Consider the following 20,402-nt stretch of genomic DNA (forward strand, 5'->3'; position numbering starts at 1 on the left):
TAACTTTTAAATTTTTAACTTTTATTTATTTTATTTTATTTTTTATTTTTTAACTTTTTTTAGTTTTTCGTTTACTTATTATTACTTATTATATATATATATATATATATATATATATATATATATATATATATATATGTATATATATTCTCTTGTTCTCTTGTTAGAGGACTAGCCTTAGAATATTAATAAATGCTTAATCTGTCTATCTCCATGTAGACTTGACTCCTATATATCATTGTCGCTTGTAGGCATCTTTGGTGGATTTTTACTTGGCGTCTCATCCGGGTCCGGTCTCTGCTTCTTTGATTGGGATACGTTAAAATTGATCCGTCGCATAGACATACAACCTACGCACGTATATTGGGCCGAAAATGCCTCGCTGGTGGCATTAGCCACGTCAGACCAATATTTTATTCTGAAATATCACGCGGACGTTGTCGCTAATGCCACAGAAAACTCTGAGGATATTGAAAATGCGTTCGAGGTACGTTTGCACGCTTAGTTGATTTAGTAAACTTGAATATTTTCTATATCTAATTTTTATAAAAAATATTTTTAGATGGTAGCAGAAATGAATGAAGTGGTGAAAACTGGCTTGTGGGTCGGAGACTGTTTCATCTATACCAACAGCGTCAATCGTATTAATTATTTTGTGGGCGGCGAAGTGGTCACTGTCTCCCATCTGGATAGACCAATGTACTTGCTAGGATATGTACCAAGAGACAACAGATTATATCTTTGCGATAAAGAATTGTCTGTAGTCTCGTATTCTTTGCTATTGTCAGTGCTAGAGTATCAGACCGCAGTCATGCGAAAAGATTTCGAAACTGCCAATAGAGTATTGCCGACTGTCCCAAAGGAACATCGAACGCGAGTAGCTCACTTTTTAGAAAAACAGGTGTGTAATATAATATTTGCAATTATGTATAACTCTGAAATGCTATCATAGATAAATTTGTCTTGCCATCTATAAAATAGACACAAAGTATAAAAAAATTCTCAATTATTTGGGTGAATTTTCATTTAAAGTAATGTTAATATTAAATATGGAGTATTTCAAGATTAACTATGATTTATTAAGAATTATTTTTATTTTTATGATATTAGTATGTGTGTAATAGGAAGGGGAGAGAAGAAAAATGGAAATGGGGAAATAAAGAAATTGAGCAAATTCAGGAATTTAAATACTTGGATTTCATACTCAATAGAAGAGGAGATTCTAAAGGACATATAAAGGAATAGATAGGAAAGGAAAATCACTGCAAGGAAAATGTTCTAGGAAATTCTAAGATTTAGAATAAAGGATATATAATGACTTTTGAAAGCTTAAATACTTGATATAAAGTGTAATATTACATGGGGTAGAGATTTAGGTAAAAGAAAGAATTTTATAGAGAAGATAATGCTAGATTATGTGAAGTGATTTTTCGGATTGCTATGTCCTAGTTACTTGATTATGATTATATGAATAAATTAAAGGTAGGCTGGAGGATAAGAGAAGATACAAGGAAAGAATAAAATCGGGAAATGTAGGTTTAATGAAGGTTGTAAGAAAAAACAAAGATATGAATGGAATAATAAATATAGAAGCGAGAGAGAAAAGTATTATAATAGAAATGGATGAGGGATTGAGACAAGAGAAGTAATTAAGCATGGGCTGGAGGATTTAGTTGATAGGGAGATTCAAACACAATGGAAGGATAAGCAAAACAAGAGATGGCTAAATATAACATGAAATATAAAGGAATAGGTAATAAAAATAGAGGATACATTTAAAGAAAGAAAATTTGGACGAATTGAGGAGAGGGGATGAAATCTTTAGTAAAATTAAGGTGTGAAAATTTCGAGGAGGTTAATAAATACTAGTTAGAAGAAAGTGAAGATGTATATTCTGTGGAAAAGGCAAAAACAATATAGAACATTATGTGATAGAATACGAGGAATTGAAAAGTAGATTTAATAAGTTACGAGAAGTTAAGGGAAGAATTTTACATAGATTATGGGGAGAGGAGTTAGATGAAATAAAAGGAAAGGTAAAACTTTGAAAGGATTGAAACATATGAGAAAAAAAGGGAGAGATACAGGGCTATTAGGAGAAAATAGCTGCGAATAAAGCGAAGAAAGACGCAAGTCGAAGGAAGAGGAAGTAGTAAGAAATAAGCAAATGGCTATGATAAAAGATAAGGCTGTGAGTATATAAACTGTGTGTAAGGAATACTAGGGAGGAGGCAAATAAGATAGACAAATTAAAAAAGCAGAAGAAATAATTAAGAAAAACGAGGAAGGAGAATTTAGGGAAAAGATTATTTAATTAGGCATGTAAAAAAGATGGGTAATATGTGATATGAAGTTAAGATATCTTTCGTAAAAATCTTCTTGGCTGTATATGCTAAAGCGAATAAAATTATATTCTATTTTCATCTTTATCTCGATCTTACAGGGTTTCAAAGAACAAGCTTTGGCGGTGTCAACGGATCCCGAGCACAGATTCGAGCTAGCACTTGCGTTAGGAAATCTCGCAACTGCACACACTCTCGCTAAAGAAGCTAACAGCCAGCAGAAGTGGCGGCAATTGGCGTCCCTCGCCACACAAAAAGGGAAACTTTGTTTGGCGCAAGAATGTCTGCATCAAGCGCAAGATTTCGGTGGTCTGTTGTTACTAGCTACCAGCACAGGAAATTCAGATATGATACAAAAGCTTGGCGCGGTGGCGGACGATACGGGAAAGAATAATATCTCCTTTCTATCGAACTTTATATTGGGCGATGTGGATAAATGTCTCGATATTTTAATCAAGACTGACAGAATTCCCGAGGCCGCGTTCTTTGCCAGGACATATGCACCCAGTAAAATCTCTGCCATTATCAAATTGTGGAAGGAAAAACTCTCAGCGGTAAGCGAAAAAGCCGGACAGAGTTTGGCGGATCCTGAACAGTACGAGAATCTTTTCCCCGGATACAGAGAAGCCTTGAAGGTGGAAAAGTTTTTACGAGAAGAAAGCAAGAAAAAAATTCCAGCTTCTGCATTTCCTACCGTTACGGTACGCTCATATTATTTATAAATAGCGGTATTAACAATAAGAATCAAATATTAAAATCTTTATTATCAAAATGTATTGTGGCAAATATCGAGATATGCAATTAGTTGCGCGTTAAGTTGATTGATCGAAAAACAATAAACTGTGATCGCATTAATGCGACGCAAATCATCTCGCTGAGACCAATCTATTACTCGTCTCAATCTCGAGCGACAAGTATAATAATAACAACAAAAGTACTGTGAAGGAGTTGAACAATATTTTTAGGTACTCGTAATCACGTGATAAAATCGAGTCACGCTCATTACTGTGCTCGTTATATCTCTCGATATATAAAAATTTTACATTCCCGCATCTTTGTTATCGCGTCGTTAATGCTCGAGAGAACTATATAAAATCGATCTTGTGCTTGCCACCTAAATCATTTTACCGACAAAGGATCTGTCATGTCAAACAAACATAATTAATAATTACATAAAATATTTGAAAAAATATATATCTGTATAGATACATATAGATGCATACAAAGAAATCGTATGATTAAATAAATTGTATTAATTTTGAAGCCAAATATCGAGCGAAAGCCGTTAGAGGAGATGTTGGCCGCCGAGCAGTCGGGCGCATTTCAATACAAGGACAACAGAAACTGTACTTCCGAGACCGAGGAGAAGACAACTGAAGTAATGATCGACAGATTGCAAGATCTTTCAATATCAGCAATAAAGGACAGCCTTTTCTTAAACAAAGCAACCACATCTACCGTGAAATCAGAAGTACCTGAAAAAGCAACGACGAAGCCCATGAGTAGTTCCAGGCCTCTCACAGTGGATGACGATGATCTAGACATCGATCTTGAAATCGACGATAATATCGATACTACAGTAAGTATTGCATATTACATATTTGTAATGTGTATAAAATTATTTTATATATGCAGACACTTATAAACGTACGTAATTTTAATTCTGTCTCTATTTTTGTTACTTTTTATTCGCTTTGTTTTCAAGAATATGCATTCTGCAATTAGGAACATTTTATAACTTTACAATTTTGAGTATTTTACGATTTAAAATGATCGATGTACTTCCATTAAGGTAATAATCTGTATACAAATCTTGTAACATAAACATCAAGCTTCGTAATCCTAAGATCATTGAAGATAAGTCGAAAGCAAAGAAGGCGCGAACAAATAAGAGTTGGAGGGCGTACAATTAGGCGACGGTTTAATGCTCTTAAATATGGATGTAACTTTAGACGGGTATAGTATTACCAAAACACGGCAAGAAAGGGGCTGCATGACGCGCATATACCATACATGTATAAATCTCATGCACGTGCAGAATACACCGAAATGCACGTCCTATTTACATAACTCTTATGTGTATATTATATATCATGGGGCAAATACACGTGTAACGCGATTAATGCGTCGCTAAAAAAAGAATAAATCACGGTAAAAATCCAAATAATAGTAATACAAAAAAAAATAGCGAGAGATAGCTTACACGACAATCTATTTAGATGATCTTGTGATATTAATGACGTTGTTGAAATTAATAGAAATATTTTTTTTTAGATTAATTAGCTCTCTCAAGAAGAATTTATATATTTAAATTTATGCAAGCCTCATTTATATCAGCATGCATTTATAGGCGTATGCATATATGTGCAACGCGAAAATCGGCGACAGATCATTAAGCCTCCGCTCCCAGTGTAACTGATACGAACGCGGGAGAACAGTGGTACACACTCTCTCCTTCTCTTTTTCTCTGCGAGCTTTTGCGAAAGACCTCGAGGGCTTGTTTGCTGCGAGGCAGTCACGCCGCATTTTGTTTACAGACTTGTTGCCATAACACTCGACTCCGGAGTCGAACCGTACCCCTCCTACTATAAGGTTCTGACCATTACTACGTTTTGTCACGCTCTGCCTCCCTTTTTTTTCATTCACTCGCGATGGTGCATTTAGGAATACCTGCGTTTCGATATTTCTCGTTTTACGATTTCAAGAGAAGGAAAGAAAAAAGATTGTGAAATATTCAAATTATTTTCTAATTATTTCATTATTTTATAAATGCGATCCCTTATTTAAGTGTTATTGTTGAGGAAGATTTGTAAAATAACAAATATTCTTTAAATTGATGCTAATTTATAATTTGTGATGTATTTTCAGTTTGCATTCAAGTTCAACAAATCGAATCGACGTGCAGTTTATAAAACTAAAATATATTTGCTTTATATACAAATATATTATATACAAATATATTATCAAGTATCAAAATTCGCTTTGAATTAGAAAAAATAATCTTTTTTTCTATTTGATTTGTACTTATCGATTTAAATTTCTTATAATTATATAAATATTTTCTATTCTAGGGTGTCAATCTCGATGATGATCTTCTCGAAGAAGAAGATTAACAATTGAAACAGGAGATGAATGACGTGCATCCATCGTTCTTTCTGCTTTAGTCATTCCTGCAAGAAAAGAAGAGAACCGACGCAAATCATGAGAAAAATAATGAGAATCGTTTAGAATCGAGTATTAACATTATAAAATCCCTGTGCGCAAGTGTGTTTGTATCGCTGCATGAATTAACGAAGATAATGCAGCGCGTATTTGCCGGTTGGTATCGGTCATTAAAAGTTAAATATATTGTTAATATAACGAGAAGTATAATATGTGCTCCTATGTTGTACTCATCTCTATTTTATTGTGAATGTTTCCATTTCCTTTTGCCCTTGAAATAACACTAAGAACATTCTTTAATTTATCAAAACGAGTAATATACACAATATGTCTCTGAAAGTAAGCGGATAAACAAAAAATGACGTTCATTTCAAAAATTAAAAATTAATCTTTATCAGTAAGAATTTTTTAACGTCAATAAGTCTCAGTTTCAAGATGTTCTCTCCAAATTAAAATTTAAAGATACAAATAAATAATATTATTTTTTATATTATTTTGTTCTTTATTTTATTATACGACATTATTTTCAATTTGAAGGACTTTGATAAAGTTTTAATTTGGAATATAAATTGATAAGATAAATATACGATATATTTTGAGATATCACAAATATATCGGACGATGAACTCTTTCGTTCGCGCGAAAGGGTCGACCCTAAATTTGGCGAAGAACAAGCGCTAGACATTTTCAACTTTGAAGTGACCGAGTCCGATATATCAGCTGCGCGTATTTGTCACGTTGCATTTCCCTCCGGATTTTCGGACCGGTCGAGAGTGCGTGCGTAAAAGCCGGAGTCGAATCGATACACTCGTACGTGTCACAAGGTGCCGGGGGGAAAAACAAAGAGGCGCAGTTAGCACGAGCCGTACGTGCCCGGCCGTGCACTCACGAAAGAGGGAACGGGCGTGCGTGTTGAGGCAAAATACATTCATTATTAAAGCCAACAGGAAAAGGAGGTGAAGAGAGTTAAGCTTATCTGAATAACTGAGGAAATAGATCGCTACTATTTTTTCATAGAGACAATAAAACACGATTATTATCGAATAAAATTACGAATAAAATATCTTTTTTATTTAATCATGCAACGTCATCCTGCATCAAAAATGCACATTTTTAGTCGCTTAACATTTCGTATAGACCCACATATTTGTTGATTTGAATATCGTAACATCCGAGTGTGTAAAATACAAAACCAATATAGCGTAATACATATTTTAAAATATTGATAATACGACATTAAAATATTAATGTCATAAATAATTAAATATTGATATCGCTAAATGTAACGTTCAACACAAAGGTACATGCATGTATGATTATTCCGATATTATTACAGAAATACAATACTAGCCAATTACTGAAAGACAGTAATTAATTACTTATTTGGAGTACCAAAAACATTAAACAACAGTACTTTTAATATTAAAAATAAGTAATTAGTTGTTATATTAAATACTTATTTTAATTATTTTAGTTTACTCTTTCATTAAATTGATCTATATTAGATTTCTATAAGGATTATTAAGAGCAAAATTCGTTTTTATGAGACGCAAATTCAACATTCGCCCATGACATTTATTTTATAATAATGTGCATTGATCGAACAATAATTCTTCCTTTCCAACTGATGCAGAGTGCGTCGACTGTTGGGCGCAGAGGTGCGTTTTTATACATTGAAACACACGTTGCAGATCCTCGACAGAATGACGCTGAAATCGGCGTCTCCAATTCGAGTTTGCTCGACCGATCGCAAAAACGCACGAATAAGCTCTCTGGATGCATACGCGTTTGATGCAACTCGGATTTTCTGACCGATGAGAGAAACGACAATGAGAAAAAAGATTGCAGCTCCTATTCTGTAACTCGTTATGTATTCATAACGAGTTGTTATGTATTCGACAATTACGACAATTACACAGATTTTTACATAGTAAAATAAACACATAATGACTGCATAACAAGTTACAGGATTCTACTGCATAGTAGAAGTACGTCGTAAATTATCGCTCATTTTGATGTCATGTCGACATCATGTGAATCATTGCGAATGATCCTTCGGCGTTTCGTGAGACAATAATAATCTATATTACACTGCACAAAAATATGAATTAATAACATGTATATGGGAATAGACCAAAAATTAATCAAATATGAACACCTGTAATTAAAGACAAATGGTAGGCCAACTTTTTAGTAAAAAAAGTCGATAATATATTTCTCAAATATTCACCTTATTTTCTTTATCTCCTGTAACACCTACAGACGTGAAGAACTGAAAAAAATTGCTCTTGATTGATAATTATTTTCATTTATACCATATAAACTGGATAAATTTGATTACGGATTTTCGACACCTATTCTTGTTTTCACCTCATAACATGTACTATTGTACATACCCAGTAAACAAGAATGGATTAAAATGGATTGAAATTTTTTTCTCTCCGAATGCATATTTTAAATGGCGAATATTTTTTTTGAATTTAATTGGATTCAATTGGATGCAATTGGATTGCAAAACTGTATTTCCTATTCAAAATTTTAAATTGAACAGTATTCACAATATATGTGTATACAGAAAAACCTAATATTATTTTTAAATTGAAAGGTATAGAGATATGTTTTATGCAATTCCTATAAATGAATAAAAATGCATTCAGGATTGAAAAGCATTCATTTTGACATTTGTGAATCAATATTTCTGAAAATCTGAATTCAATTCATTTCAATCCATTCTCATTTGTACATAAATGGATATACATATAATATAATTTTGATATTAATATAATATTATAATTAATGTAAATATATCAGTAAATATTAATAGATTTTCTCGGTGCTCTACTGATAAGAAAAGACACGTCCCATAAACTACGTTTACATAATTCAACATGAAAGAGTAATTGTATCATAGGAAATGATATTTTGATCTTCGAAACGTTCGATGCCAAGATTACGCCTCAACGCAAAATAAAATTATACGCACGTTCGAGGAGATGTTAACAAATTTCACAATTTTAAACTAATCAATAAAGCATAATTGCGTGTTCGTCGATTGACAGTCAATTAATGCACAATTAATGCACGTCGCCTGTTAGCGATATTAATTATAAGATACATCGCACAGTTAATCTGTCAGCACTATATATGGAAGGAATAGTTTTGAAATAGCTAAAAATTTAATTAAATATAGATGTGTAAATAATTTTATTGAACTATCAAAATTATGTATTAGGACGCGCTCAAGCTGATTGCTAACATGTTAAAATTTTGTTGCATCATTGCTCATTATGCTCAAGTTTTCTACGTAATTATTTTGACTTCAACAAAATTATTTTCAAATCTGTAATTTTTTTACATTCTTCAGTAAAATCGTTCTTTTCATCCGTGTTTACATGTCGTATTTTGCTTATATTATTTCATCTTGACGTAATTTTTCATATATATAATATAGCTTTCCAACACTGAAAAAAAAATTTACTAAATCTTAATACATATTTCTTTGAATAATACTAAGTAAATTTCTTTAAATCAAATTAATTGGTTTTTGTGTCAAACAAATGTATGTTTTATAACAGTAAGAAATATTTGCTTAGAACTATTCAAACAAATATTTATTAAAATTTAGTATTTTTTTTCAATGTAAGACGACCGTTATTAACTCTAAGAGGTTCTACACAATAAAAAGAACAGAGAATAGAGATCAGAGAATAAGAATTTCAACTTATCAGAAATTATGTATTCCACAATACATAATTTCTGATGAAATTCTTATTCTCTATATCTCTGTTCTCACACGATGATTTATTAATTTCCGGTCTTCCACTACATACGATGAATCATTCGTGTCCCAAGTTAATTTTCATTTCATTACTTTAACAAATAACAAGGATTATTAAAAATTTATTACTTTATAATATTTATTATAATATTTAACTTTATAATAATATTTCTCTTTAGAAAGTATAAGATTAAAAAAATTGTATATAAATGCTAAAATCAACTATTTAATGTTGCTAGTTTTTCGAAAAGAAAAGAAATGTGTAGAACACGGATGATTTAATTGTGTGTATCAAGGATTAATTGAACAAGAATAATTCCAAGCGTGTATCTTGCGGGCGTTCGTTTTTTGAGCAAGCATTTTCCCAATCCCTGATAAATCGCGGAACGAAAATACACGGTTGCTTGCGGTGTTTATGTTAGGAGATCCGAAAACATCAGTCACCAATATAAGAGAGAAGCAGGATACGGGACAAGATATCTGCGATAATCCGCTTTCCTATCCAGTGCGCGGATCTCGCGGCCGATCTCGTCGTCGGTGGACGAACAGCGTGGAAAAACAAGAGCAAGTAGATGACGAGAGAGAGAGAGAGAGAGAGAGAGAGAAAGGAGGAGAACACGGGGGTTTGAAGAAGTAGAAGAAAAAAAAGATAACTCGCGCTCTCGGCCGTACTCGAAAATAGAAACAGCCGCGTTGACACTCTGCTACAAATTGTCCGCATCATGACACCGCCTCGCTTTAAAAGCCACGCGTCTCGCTGGTTTCTGTCTCTCGCACACGGAGAAAAAAAGCCGCTGACCGAAAGATGATGCCTGGAACTAGAGAAAAGAAAAGGGAGGAAGAGCGATCGATAAATCTGTTTTTCTCTCGTGAGACACGCTTCCGCATCCGATCCTCTTTTGATCTTCTAATGGTTCATCTATTTTCATCGTTACGCGCAGCGACAACAGCATAACGCGACATCCAATAGTCTACCGATTATTTACATTTATTTCGCTTTGTTCGATCATTTTATCTCTTTTTTTATTTATTTATTGGATTTATGCGATCTTAAAAGAATTTTGTTCGCAGAATTAATTTGATTTTAGACGGTAAGACACGAAGAGAAATCCGACTAGTTAGTTCTCTTCGAGTTCTTTTCGTCGAGTCATCGGGAATTCATGGCCCCCGCTTTCTTACGAGAAGGATCATCATAAATCGGTCGAATGATATCCGACACTCTCTGATTCTCGAAAATCTACTGATTTTCTTTTTTTTATGACTCTCAATTAAATCCACTTTTGACGACCGTGCATTACAGCGCGGTATCTAAACTGTGCTATAATCGAATTAGAACGAAGCGAAATCTCTTCACGCGTCAAAAATAGATAAATAGACTCTTTTCTGTCTTTTCATTTTTTTTTTTACCGAAAAATAGGAAACCAGTTTCGATCTCCCTTCGGCGTGAAACTGCCTAAAAAAAAATGTATTTAACTTGATCAATGAGTTCATCAGATAATTGCTTAATAGTTCCATTTATAAAAATTAAACAAAAAATATTAATCTAAATTTTTATTATTTATTGTCCGTTTAACACTAAGTACGTGTAGTTCATTTTACTTGTTTACATGTTTGTATTCGAATGTATAATTCGTTTGTATATGGAAAGAATAGTTTTGCTGAAGTATCTAAATTGAAAATAATTTTCTTAAACTATTAATTTTATTAAACTATTAAACTATTAAAATAATTATGCAGAAATGCTCAAGCTGATTGTTGAAGTATCAAATTTTTTTGTAGCATTGCTCTTAAATTTCTTACATTTATTTTGACGATTCAACAAAATCGTTCCTTCCAGTATGCGAAGAGAATATAGATGAGCGAATAATTTCCTTTGGAAAAATGATTTTTCTAATTAAGAGGAATTTAATACTGATGCATTCTGTGAGATTATCAATTAATTAATTCTCACCGATTAATTTTACTCACTTAATCAAAAGAGAAGAAAGATTTCTTCTCTTTTATTCCTTTCTTTTTATATGATTGCAAATACAAGTTTGACGTATTTTCGCCCGCAATTGACCGATCGCAAAAAACGATTCGACTGCTTCTCTTTCAGCTCGGAAGAAAGCTCGCAAGAACTAGTCATAGTACACGGACATGGCAGTGTCACGGAAAGCTGCTAATAGTCACCTAAACGATCGTCCTCCTAGTCGCTATATATCACTGCCGCCCTCCAACTTACACGCATCGCTACGCATGCACGCACGTGCGTGTGAATCCCTTGCGTTCCTCCCTCGAACATCTTTCATCACGTACTCTCTTTTCTTACGTTCGTCCCAACTGCGCGAATTCATCCGAGTAATAAAAACGCCTCTGAAATCGCAAGAAATATAGGTATGTTCTCATCCGCGAAAAATAAGACCGAGGATTTTTTATTCGGAAAACATGTTTCTTAATCCCTTTTAAATTTTTCTCTTTTTTTAGATAATCATATCCGCTTTAAATAATCTATAATTCTACTCAAATTGTAGGATGGAAATCTTATAATTTAATATTATTTGCTACGACACAACTCAAAAAACGAAATTTTTCGGAAAATAAATTTGAATATTTCGAATCATTAAAATTGTGTCATCATTAAAATATTAATTTTGAAATGTAAATAATAAGAAGCATATAGCCACGACGACAGATGTTGAAACGAAAATAATATATATTATTATTCTATAAGAAAATAGACGTTTCGGTCAAGATTTGATCATCATCAGTACATAAAGATGACAATAAAGAGTTACAAACAAGTTAATTAATTAAGAACGCAAAATCGCTAGTTAAAGAAGTGTTAATACAATATCAAGAAGACAAAGAAAGAAGTGCAAAATATTAAAAAAATTCGCAAGTCAATAAAATAGTAACAAATTCTTTTTCTTTCCAATCGCTTGTACGCGTTAATTGAGTAAGATAAAAGTCCAGAGAATGAAATTTACCAACAAAAATATATATTAAAAAAGGAAAAAAGAAAATAATTTTTATATATAATAATGCTGGCGATTAATATGTTCCGTTTATAATTCCTTTTTTATGGAAGCAAAGAATGATTTCGTGTGAGAATACGGAATTTCCAGATTCTATTTAAAAATTAAGGAAAAGAAAAACGCTTTTTAAGAATTAAAATGTTTTAGATCATACAATGATTAATTATGAAGGTCAATATAAATTCACATTAAAGCTCGCTTACCACGTATTTTTTAACACAAGTTCTCACAGATGTAATTCTGAGTATCACAATTTAAAAAAATCGAGAAAAATCTGAACAAATGGTAAGAACTGCTGATAAATTTTTTGGAAGCTATGGCTATCATGGCTAGCGAACAATATTTATATAGAGTAAAAGAAAAGAAGAATGTTAATGGAGAAGATAGTTCTATGTGTGGGGATTTTTCCGATGATTGGTAAGTAGATTTCAGGAAAGCGTGTGTTACTTTGTTTGTTTAAGCAATAATCTTGACGTTTAATATGAATCATTTCAGAGACCATCCTTTTATAATAAGATTGTTCTGAATCGAGAATACTAACATTTTTCCAATCAATTGTATGATCAAGTTAGTTCTTTCTTTATCATCTTGATTTTATATTAACACTTCTTTGATTAGCGATTTTGCGTTCTTCATTAACTTGTTTGTCATCTGTACGTATTGATGATGGTCAAATCTTGACCGAAATGTCTTCGTTGAAGAATTTTCTTATAAAATAATAATAAATATATTATTTTCGTTTCAATCTGTCGGCTGTATGCTGCTTATTATTTATATTTGTATTATTGAGGCACCTTTAAACATTTAAATTTGAAATGTAATTTTGCAGGTGTAATAATTGATTATGAAGAAATAAAAGCATGTCTTTTCTATTTTTCTTTATATTTCTGTTTTTTTTTAAGCAATTCCAAAATATGAGATTTTTTAAATTATTGTGTTAATTTTATAAACCAATGATAATTTGATCGTAACAAATAAGCGTTATTATTTTAATCAACGTGTGTATTCTAATGGATATTCTATGGATGTTTATGTTTTAATTCTTCGAATGTTTTTCGTATTACACGCAAAGCATAAATAGAATTCCAATCCAAATTCTGATGAACAATAGACCGTTTTAAACAAGCTTGAAACAGAATAAAACATAATAAAATGGTGTAACAAACATAAATTACTTTGTAAAGATATGGAATGATATTTCACTAAATGAATCATTTGCTCTGTCAAATAGTCGATTAAGATTACCTCGAGCAACTTTCAAGAAAAAATTACTTAAATACTCATTCATGTATGTATAACCTGATAAGCGAGATCGCTTTTTTCCGGAGACCACTCGTTATTCATACATATTCGTTTTACGAGCACGACTCAAAGTTGCGTACAGCTGTTATGCGTCATTCAACGCACGTTCTCTCCTGTGCGTTGCAATCCGGATCCGAGCAACAAATTTATCTCAGATTTGTTCCAAGAGCCTTTCAGACAGTGAATCGCAAATTTCCATTACAGAACTTAATAATTTACTATAAAATAATAAGCTTAATAACACACCCAACATAAAATATTTAACAATATAAAATAAGTAAACTCACAATTTAATAACAATATAATGATAAATAAACTAACAGTTTAATAAAAATAATCCGCTAAGAGTACTTTGTCAAATCTTTGACACCATTTTGCAAGATCATTACTAATTACTAATTACTACTAATTAAATCACTAATAATTATTACTTAAGTTGAGCCTGTTGAGATATCAAAACGCGTCTGTAACATAGTTAGCTCATGTAATAGTTAACATGATATTTTATTATACGCTTTAGTAGCGCTTTGTAGTACATATTGCGTGGCTAACTGAGTCCACTATCGTGTCTGTTTGGATAAAATGGATCTGATGTTTACGTTGAGCGTGTCAAACTGCGTTATGTAAAGCATACGTTTCTGAGAGACGAAGGGAATTCGCAAGGATATATACGAGAGTTCGAAGAAGGATGAAATGATGCCTCTCGAATTTCGAGTCCTCGCTAAATCAACCAAGAGGCACGAACTTGAAAACAAATTATTAGAATTATTAAAAGGATATAATCGGAAAAATTATAACATTAACTGCTATTGCAAAAATCTCAGAGATTCCAGGAATTCTTAACATGATTGGAAAGATATAATTAGGTAAATAAAAATCTCATTGCATTTCTGGAAAAATTCTAACTTTATTATCTTTCTTTTTCTTCATATATATTACGAGCAAGACTATAACGTAAAAAGTTAAGTTATCAAACATAAAATAATACGTGTAAAAATGTAAACAAAAGTATATATTTTATACTTTTCCTAATAAACGAATTTTACTTTTAATACTTAATTCTCGAAAAAAATTAATATATACTCTTTAAATTCTTTGGAGTGGAATCTCACTCTAAAAAAATAAAGAATGAAAATTGAGCCAATCTTGAAAAAGAATGATTCAAATTTAAATTTAATCTTTAAGGATGATGTTCATAGCCTATTTTTATCTTAAGATGCTAAATAATGTCTTAAGATACTAGATGTGTACTCTTTAATTGGTTCATGATATCTTAAGACTGTACTTAAGACGGTTCTAAATAAAATCCGACTATGAATAAGAGTGAGATTTTGATTCTAAAGTTTTATAGAGTTGCGTATAACAAAATGCTTTCAACAAAATATTTGTATCAGCTTTTCGCAATTTTCATTTTATCTCCGTTAATTTTATCTTCATACAAAAGAAATTAATATATATCGTTCCCCTTTTGACGTGCGTCGAAGACTCGCTTCTTGCAAATGTATATCCGGTGAAATTTATTTGCAGTCTCTAGGAGAAATGCCGTAACGACGTCATCGACGTGCTCTCTCGGTTCCTAGATCGGAAAACAAGATGCACGTGCTATTCCCGCGTCCGATGCACGCGCAGTGTTGACGCGGCTGCGCTCGTAGTGTTCCAGATTTTACGAGGAATATTAAAGCCCACAGTGCACGGTTTGTTTTGCAAAACATCGTGCTCGCAAAACATTCGCCGGCCATTGGTCCAGTTAGCTCACCCTCCTCCCGTATTCCGCTATTCTTCTCCTTGACATCCTGTGCGGCGGACTTGCACTAGGATGCAATAGCATGAAACTGCATAGAAACTATTCTCGGACAACTGTTTTTCGAACGTTTTTCCTTGGATCAGATATTTTTGGTAACGTCTTATGTGATATATAAAAAAAAATGTTCTTCTTAACAAAGTTAACCCTCCATTGGTAATGTTGAATTTTTAAAGCACAGTCAATTTTTTATATATATTGTGAATTCTAATAGATAAATTTAAATTTGTAAAAAACAAGTAAAATATAATTATAAAAATTCTATGATAATAAAAATTCATTGTTAAAGCTTTCACAAATAGGTAAGATTTTTTTAAAATTTTATACTGTCCGAAATAATATAAATATATATACACTGAAGTTTGAAGATCCAGATTACAGAATGAAAATTTCGTACTGTTGCGAGATTTAAAATATTTAGAATATTTAAAATAGGAAGTTTTAACTCCCTGAAATCAATGCCAAAATTTATAACGCAGTTATTAATACTGAGCCTGTAAATCCACTTAATTTATGTTAATTAAAAGGTACTAATTCCCAAGAAAATGACATAACTTGTATAAAACTCGTATAAAAAAAGAATATTAACTATATTTTAATAAAAATAATCGAAATTTGCTGATGTAACATAAAGAAAATTGAATCATTTGATATTTTTGCAAAGATTTATAATTGAGCGGATCTAATAGATCATCGACTCTGGAGGGTTAACCGCATAATATTTAGTATGACATTTACCTAATAATGCATCGCGTTATGTAAGTTAATATGACATTTAATTGATATATTACATTTAGTATAATATTTACATAATAACGCGATGGATTAGATAAATGCCATACTAAATTTATGCATGTAATGCAGCAGTCTTATAAATAATCTTATGATGAAATTAGAGGTCTTAACAATTTTATACAACAATTCTTAAATAGATTCCTATGAATTAAAATATTTAATATATATTCAATTAAATATAAACAGTTTAATACCAAAAGTAATTCTCTCGAGCAATTTCCTGAAAGAGAATTGTATTTTTCAATGATAAATAATTAAGATTTATTTCATCTCTTATATAGCCACTGTTACACTTTTTTACACTTTTTTCGCCAAACTACTACTGTACCGCAGCTGCCACAGAGTATTCATACACGATTTTGGTGTGTAATAACTTTAGAATGAAGCGTTACATTTATTAGAAGCCAATTTTAGTGATTTATACATAAGACTAATTCACAGTATAAGTTTCTTAAAATCGTTGCTATGTCTACGCTAATCGTATATTTACATCGTAATCGCAGAAACAATTTCGCTCTAATTAGTATAATTCACATAAAACGTACATATTTTGTACGATTAAACATATACATTATATGGCTCTATTTATTAAATTCTATATATTTGTATATATAAAAGAACTCTCTACAACAAGATGGCTTTTCTTTATTCTGTATCTCTCTTCTTACAATAGATCCATATTTAGGAGCTAAGAGCTACCGTTTCATATCGCAATAGAAAAGACAATTACGTTAAAAAATTGTTTTTCATAACTTGACATAAATTTTATATAATCTTATTCCTTAGATTTTTAAAATAAAAGAAAATGTTCAATTATGTTGTATATTAACTTTAAATAATATATCTATACATTGCAAAATATCCAAAATATAAAATCATAATGATTATATTGAATAGAAAATAAAGGTCAAGCTGGATCTTTAGTGCTGAAATAATTCTGTGTGAATTTATACATATATTACAAATTCAATCCGTCAAATTACATATCCAATCTTTCAATTGCAAAGATATATTTTAACACTTTGAAGAGCACATTTTTTCTATTTGACAGATTCCTGTAAAATCTTGCAATTCTGTTTTTTTGATGCCCCTCAAAGAGTTAAAGTACACCTAGATAAAGGGTCGATTTAAAAAAATGTTTCTTTGCTATACAGTTAAAGAAAAAATTTCTTTGAACATAATTTTTAGGGATGCACCGGATATCTGGAAAGTATCCAGTATTATCCAGTATTTTTTTACACGAATATCCGACCAGATAGTCGGATATCATTAGTATCCGGGAATATATCCGGTTGAAATTTGATATCATTAAATCGTTGATTTTTTTTCTTATACAAATATGTTCTAGAAATAAGTATGCATATTCATGATGTTATAATTCATGATCTTATACAATCCTTTTTTCTATAGGTTCTTTTTTTTTAGAAGATACTTTCTCGGATATCCGGAAAAGTCTGAAAATATTAGATATCCGACTCAAAGAAATTGCCTTCTTGATATCCGATCGGATATCGTATATTTAATGTTACATTCTGTCTGGATATTCGATATTCGGTATCCGGTAATCAAATAAATTTTTCTATTTAATTTCATAAAATTATGTTTAAATCAAAAAAAGACATAAAAAATTTTTTCTTTAATCGTATAGCAAAGAAACATTTCTTTAAATCAAAGAAAAACCTTTCTCTGAGTGTACATTGGATTCGCGAATAAGGAAACGGAGCGAATACTGATTAGAGTCGATAGATCGATTCAAATAAACGCGTTTTCTGTTCTATCGCAATCGAAACGATATCTCATTCCCGTTGTGAACAAACTTTCTTCGCCTCTCGCCCTCTCGTCAGGATATTAAATACTGTCTAGCAGTCGAAAACGATATGCGCGAAGATATAGAGGTATTTTCAAACATATTATATCGTCGATAAAATGAGGATAAAATCGAGAGATCGTTCTTCGCGATCGTTCCTGTTTTCGTTTTCATCATCAACATGGCGGTCTTCGATCGATCAGGACCACAACAGGCGCGATCGCAGCCTTCACTTTTGAAAAAGATTTCGGAATCGCTAAAGAATCGTCGTATCGCATCGTGTCGTAATATCTCGCATAATACATGCGATTGTCTCCGTATTGCGTGTCGCTTTACGTATTTAACGAACGTGAACAAGCCTACACAGTAAAGACGCACGACGTACGTACCTTTAACATCGAATTAACACAACAATAGCAATTACACGAGTTTCACAAACGTTTACGTTGTATTTCCCCGCGCGGTTAGATTCGCGAACGACCATTCAATAACATCGCTAAACAATTATCAGATATTATTCGATAATATTTGTTAAATATAATCCGCATTACCGCGTCATCGAGAGATATGTTCAGAGCATCATTTCATGCATCGCTCACCGTTCGTCGAATCGCGAATCCATCTCGTTGCGATCTAACGCACCGCGCGATAGATCACGTAGAATCGTCCCTCGTTCCTCATGACGTCGATTCGTCACGTAACACGCGCTGCTATTTAACGTGGTGGTTCCTCTCGTGTTCACATAAAGCACTTGGAACGCGTCTGGAACTCCATCGGCGGAAATCCCGTCGTTGAGACGCCTGACGATGTCGCGGAGGCCATCATGCCAGACGGGACGCCGACGCCGACACCGCCAACGCCGACGCCAACGCCGACGCCGCTGGTCGACACGGTGTTGGTCCCGGGCTCTTCCTTCACGTTTACCACTGCGACAATCGCCAGACGAATTTAATAAAATTGTTAAAGAGGATTGTATAATGCGGTATTTAAAAATGTATCATCTTTATAAAAAGCGACTACAGGAATTGGAAATTTATACTTTCCGAAAAATGAATATTGTCTATATATGTGAAACAGTCCAATAAAAATCAATATTTATGTTTAACTATACAATTTTATAATTTAAATAAAACATTTTCCCTTTATCTTAATTATTTTTTTATAAAAAACATTATTTCTTATTGAAATAATGTTTGATCTATAGATTCCTCGATAGATTCTAAGTGTTTGCCAAACTTTTTTCTGTTACTTTCAAATACAATATAGAAAAATCAGCGATCTTTTATAATCTTTTTCATTTTGTTAAGAAATATGTATATTATATCCTTAGGGTCGCTCGCGACAAAAATGATTCTGAATCATTCAGCTATCATTCATCATCTTTCATACAATGTCATTTAATTATGAATTATGTCAAATTTTATATACATATTCTGCGATCTGCGCACGGAAATTTTACAAACTGAATCTTTGAAATCACACAGGAATATTAGATTTTTTATTTTTATTAAAATTACACTCACTCTCGGGCCAATAGCATCTTCCAGGCATTGTATCCGTGGCCATCGCGGATTCATGCCTCCTGCCGCACGTGGCGAAACTGCTACCGAAAGAGCCGCCGCCCATGGAACCAGGCGATCCGGTCGTTCCACCTGGAACATCCAGGTAATTGCCTTGAAACGCTTTGTCTGGTCGTTCAGCATTACCCCGCTCGATAAAAGAAGGTACAAAGTGCGAGAATAGTGACTCACTTAACGAGGTACCCAGTTGGCTGTAGCCGTTCATAGTTGGAATTTGCATCGACTGCATCGGCTGCAATTGCGGCTGCAGCTGTGATCAAAGAGACGTCCAATGATTCGATCGAATAATAATATTTAAATATACCGTTTATTAGAAAGTTATATTATACAGATTAACTCTTAATTATTAATTACACACAAATACTTCGCAAGGGGCGAATCTAAAGAAAAAAAATAAAAAAGATAATTAAATGTAATTTGTTTGGACATTACTCTTCATTATAATAAATTTTAAAAAATGCTCGAAGTACCTCCAGTCGTTGTAAAGATTTCATGCTGCATAAATATAATATATAAAAAAATTTTTTATACATTGATAGACATATAAGATTTTAGCATGAAAACTCACCGATTGGCAATGGCTATATGAAAGTTGCGACTGTTGGAGACCCCATGCACTATAATGAAAAAAAAAGTTTAGTACTAATTCGGGCAGAAATTATAATTAAGAGATACATATACATTTTGAATTAATTAAGATCTAAATGTTATTGAACGTGTCTTTTCTTATTCTAGGATCTTTAATCGTGAACTTCTGCGCGCGCAGAAGATGTGTGTGTGTATGTGTGTGTGTGTGTGTGTGTGTGTGTGTGTGTGTG

At 32.3% G+C, this 20,402-nt stretch overlaps 1 protein-coding gene across 1 annotated transcript in view; it reads left to right on the forward strand.

Annotated features, from left to right (window-relative positions):
* The window catches only part of LOC105622149 (coatomer subunit beta'), a 19,029-nt gene extending 13,303 nt beyond the window's left edge, over window positions 1-5,726 (forward strand). Inside the window, exons 4-8 of the mRNA XM_012203581.1 lie at window positions 252-487; window positions 563-901; window positions 2,444-3,043; window positions 3,607-3,921; window positions 5,414-5,726. Coding sequence (XP_012058971.1) covers window positions 252-487; window positions 563-901; window positions 2,444-3,043; window positions 3,607-3,921; window positions 5,414-5,455 — 1,532 coding nt within the window. The 3' untranslated portion in view covers window positions 5,456-5,726. The remainder of the gene's footprint in view (window positions 1-251; window positions 488-562; window positions 902-2,443; window positions 3,044-3,606; window positions 3,922-5,413) is intronic.
* Window positions 5,727-20,402: the final 14,676 nt, after the last annotated feature.

The sequence above is a fragment of the Atta cephalotes genome, assembly GCF_000143395.1.
Source record: "Atta cephalotes unplaced genomic scaffold scaffold00040, whole genome shotgun sequence".
Classification (NCBI taxonomy): Eukaryota; Metazoa; Arthropoda; class Insecta; order Hymenoptera; family Formicidae; genus Atta; species Atta cephalotes.